At 40.0% G+C, this 10080-nt stretch overlaps 1 protein-coding gene across 4 annotated transcripts; it reads right to left on the bottom strand.

The window, feature by feature from the left end:
* Positions 1-1615: 1615 nt before the first annotated feature.
* Positions 1616-10063, bottom strand: LOC309719001 (tetratricopeptide repeat protein 16-like). 4 transcript variants are annotated; one of them, XM_082554718.1, is made up of 14 exons: positions 9878-10063; positions 9352-9530; positions 8981-9071; positions 8664-8801; positions 7799-7899; positions 7483-7612; positions 6547-6761; positions 6305-6428; positions 6121-6217; positions 3654-3798; positions 3373-3538; positions 2855-2988; positions 2612-2753; positions 1616-2473 (listed from the first exon to the last, which is right to left on the bottom strand). In XM_082554718.1, the coding sequence occupies exons 1-14, from the start codon at positions 9908-9910 to the stop codon at positions 2438-2440; spliced, it is 1731 nt and encodes a 576-aa protein (XP_082410844.1). In that variant the 5' UTR covers positions 9911-10063; the 3' UTR covers positions 1616-2437. The 4 variants fall into 4 exon arrangements, with proteins under 4 accessions (XP_082410844.1, XP_082410842.1, XP_082410841.1 ...); XM_082554716.1 differs by having other exon boundaries at positions 1616-2470; positions 6121-6428; XM_082554715.1 differs by having other exon boundaries at positions 6121-6428.
* Positions 10064-10080: the final 17 nt, after the last annotated feature.

Raw genomic sequence — 10080 nt, forward strand, 5'->3', positions numbered from 1 at the left:
GGTTTTACTGTATATGGGCAATAAATCAAGTTATTAATGCTCAATCAGAATGAGAAATAAGAGGAACTGAAACTAGTTTACTATTCATGTTAAGTCACATGATTCTGTGCAAATCTGTGGTTTGGCAGTGACATGTGGAACTAAACTCCTGACTGTGAACAGTGGCGCAGTTCAGCGTGGGTTCACTCATCAGTCGAGGAGACGCTCACCAGCACTACCCTTTCACCAAAGCACCTGTTTGTTGTCGCATTAAGCGATCACACTGTATGTCAGGCAACCAATATCATCGTAAATCACACCTGAATTAGTTAAACAAATTACATTTATAAATGCAGAACTGTTGCTGGATTTAGAGAAACAGAAGCCTACATTTTGTGTAATGCCAAATATAAAAGAAGATATTACCAGTCCAACATCATGTGAAAATGCCATACTAGGATATTATGCCTCTGCTGCCACCTATTGCACCTACCTGCTACAGTACATGATCATTAAAGGACAATACCACTGTGCTTTAGATACATGTTGTTACCTTTGATTTAGAGTTTAAGTAACTGTTGTTGTATGATGCAATTTAAGACTATAAATCATTAGCAATATGTTTTCCATTGTCTGTCTCGTGAACATAATATTGAAGAAGGGCTTTAAACTAGTTTCTTGTCTTTCTCACAAAAATCTTCCTGGACTTACGAATGAACTGATTAGATTTTAGTAGTCAAAAATTAATGTCGGAGGCCACTTTGACCTAAACAAACACATTTCAGTCAGGTCCTCCTTTTTATCTGTAAGAATTTATTTTTGCCCGTATGCACTCCAGTTAAGCACAGAACAGAGCACATACCAGTGACAACACAAGTGACATTTATTAAGAGAGAAACAGCACAGCTGTAGGCAGACTAAGTTTAAACAGCACACCCATATCTGACTATATGACAGCTGTACTTTCAGCTATAAGCAGACCAATCACTCACTCTGGGCTAGAATTCACTTCAGCTGATCTTGCAGTTTGACTTTGTGGCTTCCCAAAACTAACCCCATTTTTGGTCATAACCCAATAACTTTTGCACTAAATATGAGAAAATTTCAAAATTTCTGTTTGTTGAACATTAATAACTTGACTGTGACATTTAATTATCAAAAGGTCTGGGACCAATTTTACAGTAACATCACGTTTTGCAAAATCATTTTTGCCACTCACTTGGAAGTAGAACAGGTCATCTACTAATTATTTTATAAAGATCCCTGGCTTCTCCAGTAAATTTGTCTTAGTGCCCTTGAGCAAGATACTGAAACCTAATTTAGACCTAAATGCATCCATTAGAGTGTAACTGTGGGCTTGATAGATACAAACTCCATAAAGGCATACAACAAAATGCTGTATGAACCACATTGAGTGCACAATTAGAGTATAACAATGTTAAGTACCAGTCCATGTAAAATTAAAAGGGGGAAACCACGTTACATTTCTGGTCAGATACTAAGCTGTGCAACATTAATCTTTAGAGCCTATCTCCAAACCGTAAATACTGTATAGAAGACCTGTGTAGAAACAGCATCTATAATTTAGAAATCATAGTTGTATTTGTAGCAGCAGCTATATGTATTAAACTTTAGGTTCATGTAAAGGTTTTATTCACAAAAAATAAACATGCCTAGTATCCTTTATGTTCTTCTCAACAGGCATGAAACTGCAGTTTTCTAATTTTTATTCAGCATCTTCATATGAAGGGTTTGTTGTGATGTATCCAGGTAAAAAAAATCCTAGAAAAGTGATCCTGTTCATCTGAATGCAGTATTTGCAGTGAGATAAACACTGACCCCTGCTGACCAACAAAAAGAATGTCGTCTCTGAGACCAAAGAAGTCATTTCAATGAGTGATGAAATGTTTCTCCTACTAATAAACGCTACATCTAGATGAACAGAAATACTTTTTCCTTAAGGCACATGAATTGTTGTACTTTTCTTGATTATAAGGAACACAGTTATACACAATTTTGTGCAGGGATGAACTGATACGTTGTTTGATATCAGCCTTGTTGACTGACATGACATTTACCTTTGCTGTGTCTCATAGATTTTGATAAAGCAGAATGAACGACTAAAAGAAAAAGTACAAATACAAAAATATGCACTAGCTATCAGTGAAACTGGGATTTTAAACTCTGATATCAATCTACAGCCGATGTATCTGGAAGCACGTTTTCATCGGGCACTGTTAAAAATGATTCTCTCGATCATCAAACTCCTGTGTAATTCTAAATAACAGGAAAACACAGAGTTACAGCTGATGATGGTTGTTCCACTCTCTGTATTCCTGCTGTCATTTCTCAGATGTGGAACCCAAACAGGCCAACTCTGCAGCACTGCATCCTCTCATGTTTACAGACGCACTGATGGATGGTAGGTGGTGTGTAGTGAGACACGTCCCAGTGTGGTTTAGCGATGCAGTGTCAGGAATGAACGGCTGACCTGCTGCACAATAACACAGAACAGCTGTGAAGTCACTGCAAAAAAGATCAAAACTGATTTGTAGCTGAAAATTACTTAAATTATCTGAGTAGAATTTTTAAAGAACTGAACTTCTAAAATAAATGAAGTCCTGCTCGGTACCTGGAGGAGGCTCCTCACAGTTATCTGCATCTCCTCTTTGTTCACACACAGCTCCAGCTCCTTGCCTTCTTTACTTGGCTCTTTTGATTGGCTCGCTGTGCTCTCATTAGTGAGAGTCATGTTGCAGAGCTTCTCACTCAGTCTAAGAACAAAATTCAACACAAGACAACGAAAGACTGACTTTGTCAGCTACCTCAATGTCAGGTATCATCCAGCCTTCAAATTAACCTCCATGTTTCTGACCTTTGTGGATCAGAGGAGGAGCTACAGCTCTGCATGGTTTCCATCAGCTGAGCTCTGATCGCTTGTCCTTTTGGGCTGGACAATACATCAGAGACCCTGCAGCCAGGGAACAGACTCATAAGCATAGCAGCCACCTACACAAACAGACACACACAATTAACACAAGATTTTAAAATATTAAAATGAAATGCATCAGTAAAGTTTTACTGATAAAACTTTTGAAATTGTTTTCAGTAAATGTTTATCCCACAAGAGGTTTTAAAGTTTCTTGTTAATTGATTAGAAATTAACAGATGACCAGCCATTAACTTCCTTATTTTAGCTGTTAATTGGCTCCTTTAGTGTTGGGCTGGGATGACTGTTCACATTAAAACAACTTCCATTCAGGGTTATTTGAGTGTCATGTCTTCTCCTTATCTAAGGGCTCTGTCAGACATTGTGTTAATCTTATTGAATGAAATCTTTTGAAATGAAATGTGGCTTTACTGAAAACCACAAAAGATTAAAGAATTTGAGACCTCCTCGTGGGTGGGGTCCAGAATCAGCATGCAGATGAAGTCCTGCCTGGCCCCGCTCAGGTTCAGCAGCTTTCGAAAAGCCTTCGATCTGCTTTCGTAGTAATGGCTAGAGGCGGGGTTGTGCTGGATGGCCAGAGAAAACATATCGACTGCCTCCTGGAAACGCCTGCAGATCCAGACACACACATTCAACAGTATATCAGCTAAGTGACATTTGATAACTTGACTTTATAAGTTTCTCTGTGTGGGTGTTAATGGGATGTTCTCCGTGTGGTTCTGACCCATCCTGGAAACACAAAGATCCCAGCGTGTTGTAAATGACAGCGAGGCGGAGGCGGACAGCAGGGTCTTTTGGCTGCATCATCTCCTCAGCCTGCCGGTAGTCAGCCAGAGCATAGTGCCAATAACTCTGCTTAAAGAAACAGTCTGACATACACATATAAGCATCAAAATGGTTCCTCAGTTAAGCATTTAGTGTCAATATTTCATTAACTTTACACACATTAACTCTGGTTTTAATTTTCATAATAGCTGCTTTGATGATGTAAAGACAGGTGAAAAACAAAACCCTAACACGATGAACGCCACTCTTCCTACAGATATTCCCATATTTGGTGTTTGATTGATGCTGAGAGAGTTGGGTCTCACATGTTGGTCCACAATCTCCCCACAGGCACTCAGCTGGGTAATTGTAGAGGCCAAGCAAATGATTCACATCATCTTCAAACCATTCAGTCTGGTCCAGCAGGATCAAAATGTTTCATCATATGATGACAGGAAACTATTTTTGTGTTGTTTTTCAGTGATGATTCTCTCTGAGGGAACACGTGTGGCCAAAACATATCAACAAAGTCCCCAACTCCAGCGCCTGGCATTATTGAACTGGCTTCATTTTCCAGTGCTGCTCGCCTCAGCCTCATTCCCCCTCCTCTCTGTGCCACCCCATTTAACAAAAATCCTGCAAATGCCCCTGGATATAACAATGAGAGGGAAAATGAAAGACAGGGTAGTGGGAGTGGGATGATGTTTAGCAAAGGGCTTGGGAATGAACTGAAATCCAAGAAGGATTCATGCGTAACTTATGCTCCCGTGGTTGTGTTAGCTTATGGAGGGATTTCCCTTTAGAAAGCCTACAGAGAGACGGAGAGGGGTTTTGAACAACTGCAAACGTGCTCCCATGCAGTCCTCCAAAATCCCAACTGCATGTTGCTTGACATGAATGACAGTGTGCATCAATCAAACGCTGATTAGCTGACAGTGGGCCAGAATAGGGAGAGGAGTCTCAGTGGAGATCACCAGGAATGGGAAAAGTATGAAACAACAAAAAAAAAGAAAAAACATCACTGTTTTTAACATTTCACATCACCTTTTTGCATGTGATATGTCTGTTCTTCTCTGACACTGGTTAATGGACCAACAACAGCGTAAGCATAACTGGCCCACAGACCGGTTGTACAACATATTTTTTATACAGCCCGCATCTGACAGCAGATGCTCTCTGCAGTCTGAAGCTGCATATGTATTGCCAACAGACTCAACGCACTACTGTCGCTGAACCATTCATTTCCAATCCCCCTCGTGTTACATAGTAAGATGTGAGATACAGGGGCTATCCAAATACATGGCTATTAAATTGTGTTTTATCCCCATCCATTCCTGATGGAGAGTGTAGAGTGGTGAAACCCTAAAAACAGTGCATGATCTTCAGTTGGAGCAGCTCTTCAGTCTTGCTGCCTAAAAATCTGGTTTGTCAAGTTTCCCCTGTCACATTAGATGTTTTGCCTCTTTTACTGTGCAGGAAGTCACATGCTTCAACTCAAACACTTAGAAGAACACTCAGTGTAAGATCCTCTTTGACTAAATACCCTGATTCACAGTGCTGATGATCCATGACAAAAGCTCGTCAAGTTTAAGGTGTACTTTTGGCTTTAAAGCCTCACGTTCTGGCTGTCGCATTACTCAAACTTCCAAAGTGCTGAATATGAATGTGCGCTTGCACAGAAAGTAGAAATTTCCACACATTAATTCTCAAAAATGTCATAACAGGTTTTGAGATCATGCAAAGTTGTTGTCCAGGCAATCACTCGGAAGGGGACATCAAACATACTTTGCACACAACATTCGACATTAGTTTTCTTACATTCAACTCAAATCAATAATGTTTAGAGCAAGCAGCAATCTCTGGGGCTGAGTGCCAAAGCCAATGCTGAAGGGCCAAAAGCTGCAGTTCCTCCAATGGCCACTTGAGGCTGACTCCAAGAGTGAGTCAACTGCCATAAACTCCTATGTAAAATGGACAGTATCACAGCAGAAATAACAGAGTTTCCCCTTTCATAAGAACTGTACATGGGATGTATATAATAAATATATAATGCATTTAAAAAAAGAGAGCACAAACATGAGCATTTCAGTAGGTAATGAATATTAATTATTAAAATCATGCTATGAGATTGCAGTTATGTGTATATGTTAAAAAACTGGTGTCTATCAGACAGTCAAAGAAAAGTTGTTGATGTGAATCAACAACAACAAGGAACAAGGAAATCAACAGAAAAAGAAAACAAAAAGCAGGAAATAATTTATCTAAGTTTTACATTTCCATCAGAGATCTGATTAAAGGTTGAGGTGAGTCAAAGAAGATGTTCAGTATTTTGGGGGGTGCTCGATCTAAGAACATTTGGGGTTTCATTGCATGGGTGAAAAGAGCAGAGGACTCACACACAGACAGGTCAGGTGTCACAGCCTCACCTCCTCGGTTCACGTACAGGCCTGCCTGGCCCTTCTCTTCCTCAATGGCTTTGTTGAGAAGCAGAGTCGCCTCTGCGTAGAGACCTTTGCAAAAGCACTGAACGGCAAAATCATTGTAGATGAGAGCCAGCTGAAACTGCGCCTCCTCCTGCACAGAGCAACTCTCAGCCTTATCATCTCTGACCTCCACCTTCTGACTCCTGATTTCCTGCTGTCCCTCCTTCTCCTCTTCTCCACTCAGCTCCACAGCCTGGATTATATCCTCAATGGCTGGTATGAAGTTCTTCATCCGTCTATACAGAGTCCCTCTGCAAATGCAAGGGAATAGCATTCAGCTGAATTAAATACATGTCAGCAAGTCAACATTCCGCTGTGTAACAGTCCCAAAACAGATTTTGTTAAGGTCTACACATTGGCTGGAAACACCTGAACAGGTAGAGGCCTCCGTCCTCTGGGCTGTTGGCTAGAGCGATATTAATCATGCAAAGGGCTACAGGCAACTCTCCACACAAAGCTTTGTCCACAGCCCTTTGTCTCGCCTGTTCACTCGCTTCCCACAGCTGGAGTTGCAGAGCTCCAGCCACCGAACAGGTCGGGTTCAACGCCAACGCCAACTGCACGTCATGATAACAAACTGATGTCTGGATAGAAGAAGAAAGTTTCTGCTGGTTTAATCATAAATGTTAAACAGTAGACAAAGTATACTTAGAACTTTGAACTGATGAGATCTTCAGAAGTAAAAAAAAAAAACAGACTAAAGGAAATTTTTGAGAATTAAAGCACATTTCATTTCAAGAAAGTTTGCATGTTATATCTGATATGAAACTTAAACACTTAAAGATTGAGCAAATAGGAAATAGCAGCAACTGCAAATCTGGCCAAATCTGGCTGTTTTATTGCAGCAGTCATTATGATAGCAACATTAGTGTATACTGTTTGTAGACACTAATCTACAACATCACTTAGCATTTACACAAACATTTCATATGACTTTTTTCCGCTTGGCTGAACACTAACTGAGACCACATGATATCTTTGTGGTTACAATGTGATGACAGACAAGATCTTACATGAGAGGCATCCATGGATCCACAACCTCAGCACTTTGTTCTCTTATTGCTGATTTATTCTTGCCAAAATCAGTTTGTGGAAGCCTCAGTTCCCAATTTCAACTGTTTTTTACAGCCTATGTTTTGTAATGCTGCATGTTCTGTCCTGCTCTGTAGCTATAGTTAGTACATTGGGCCATTACACAGAGATCAGTCAAAGAATCTTGGTATTAAAATATCGTGAACATGAATGCAAAACGCAAAATGTTGAGATTTTTACATAGGTTATACAGAGAGGTGTAAGAGATGTGACCTTGTTAAGCTCTTTGTGCAGTCGGGCTCTGAGGATGTATAGGTCGGAGGTGGGACCTTCTGATGCCATCCAGTCATTTACCAGCTTCAGACAGTCAGTGTGGCGACCTAAAGCTGTCAGACAGGCCAAGCTGGGATGCAAAGTATATGTATGTTTGTTAATTTCACATTTGAACTCTTGGGGACTTGTTATTAATCTTTTACCTTCTGTACACGAATAACAAATGCTCAAATCAATTATAAGGGAACTATAAGGTAACTTAGACACTAAACATATATTGTACTTCAGTCTAGATGTTATGGCTCAGGCTCCTGACCTTCTGACCTTGTGAGCTCTGCAACCCGGTTTCACCTCAGCAGCTTTGCTGAAAGCCTCCAGTGCATCTACAAAAAAACCTTGGTCGAACAAACACTGACCCTGGGACAACAAGAGGCAGAGGGATCTATGTTAGGATAGTTCTCTAATGCCCACTTAAATTAAGATAGGATTCTTATTTCAACTGTAGTAATTAATGTTTGGTTGCTCTGCTCTGCAGCAGTATACATCCCCGCCTTTCCATGGAGGCTAAAGGCAAGGAAAACCGCTACAAAAACCCTTCTCATAGAACAGAACAGGCATTAATGACAACAAATATAACCTTGATTATTTCATAAACAGAAGGAAACAGAGAACCTGGATGGTAGGTGGGTTGCAAGGAGGCATACATTGGCAGCAGTAGGTAAATTAGTGCATGCTATATGAGATTTGCAACTTGGGTGTGTAGTTTGGCACTAAGATCAGCTGATCTGCCAGGCCTGTGGCTGAGTTTGACTCAGCCACTAAAACTAAGTATAAGCTCAGTTCTATGTAGAATAAACTTAGATTCCAAGGAGATATTTGATATAATGAACGTATATTTGAGAGAAACACTGTCAAACAATATGCAATATTTTTCATGTCAACAACTTTAAATCAAACAGAAAATAACATGTTTTTTTCTTTTCAATTATTTTTTACTTAAGAGGTGCTCACAGCTAGAGTCGTGTCCTGAGATGACCCGAATAAAAATCCTCAAATAGAAAAAAAACTTTCTGAAACTGAGTGTTCAGACCTTGTATCCAGCATTGTAGCAGTATATTCATGACAGAAAATAAGAAACGACATGACAAGTCTTCATCATTGGACCCTGCGAATACTTCTACCTGCAGATAGTAAATGAAGGCCAAACGATCCTCGAAGGCTCCAGGCTCCAAGAGCCAGGCCTGTTTGTAACAGGCTGCTGCTGACTGGAAGTCACACAGCTGTAGGTAGGCCTCTGCCTGGCTCACATATAGCTGAACCTAGAACATGTAATATCACAGGATATAACAATATAGAGAGGATAAGACGCAGGCCAGAAAAGAGATGCATACATAATATCCAGAAAGCATAACTAACGGTTATGTTAAAAAAAAAGCCTCATCTGATCTATTTTACAGGAAAATCAGCAACATCTTGTGTGACCACTGTGGAAGGTGACCTGTTGTGGCTGCAGAGTGATGGCTTTGGAGAAGCAGATGACAGCCCTCTCATACTGAGACTTCCCCATTGCCTCTTCCCCATTTATATAACTGCAATAACAAAAACAAAAACAAATATTACTTAACAATGAAAATACTTAAAATTCAATAAACTGTCTATATATAAGTGGAAGGTAATCAGACACAATTTGGTTTTAAAGGAAGTGGAAGGGAGCTAAAACAACTTATTCCACACAGAGGATGAACTTAGATGAAGCACAAAGGCCCAATATAACATAAATAATGACTATAATAAGAAGTATAACACCATTTTAAATGTACTGCTGTACGTATTCAAGACACATAGGTATCAGTCACTGTTGATTCTCACTGCTCAGCGGCCTTGCTCTGAATGATGAGGCTGCCCTGCAGGTCTGGTCTTTGACAGGATTTTTCTGTGTGAAGAAATATTTTACTGGAGCCAAACAGCCGTTTTAGGCTGTTTTTTCTTTTGGCCTCAACCAGCTCCTCTTCTGATACAGCAGTGGGGAAAAAACTCTGCTCTGCATCCTGGAGGTGGACAATCAAAAGATTTCAGTTCACTTTTTCTGAGGTGGCACACTGTTTTATCTCGACAACATCACATAACAGTTTATTAGTGAGGCTATTATTAAGGTAGTGGAAAACATTTATTGTGTGCTGTTATGCATTTAAAATTTTTAAATTACAAGTCTTACTCCAACCTAAAAACACTTTGCGTCACTTTCAATGTTCACTCAGTAGCCGTAACGTTATTTAACCTGGGTTTGTGCTAGTTAACTAGCTCAGGCATCATAAATGAAACAAACATATTTTATACACAACCAACAGGCTGGGCCTGTCTACATTTTCACTGTTGCTTTTCAGTCACTTTTTACCGTTTGGTCATCTGTCTCCTCAGATGTGTCCATTGCGTCACTGAAATTGCTGTTTCGAGCTGTTTTACACTTACGCAGTCACTTTTACGACCTTTATTTTTTGCTTTGCTTGTATAAAGTTGTTGCCTAATGTTGAAAATCCGAGGGTCGCCATGGAAACCAACTTCAACACTCCTAGAAGCTCTTATTTTGGAAACAAATCG

This window comes from Aulonocara stuartgranti (assembly GCF_965226115.1).
Source record: "Aulonocara stuartgranti genome assembly, chromosome: 12".
Lineage (NCBI taxonomy): Eukaryota > Metazoa > Chordata > Actinopteri > Cichliformes > Cichlidae > Aulonocara > Aulonocara stuartgranti.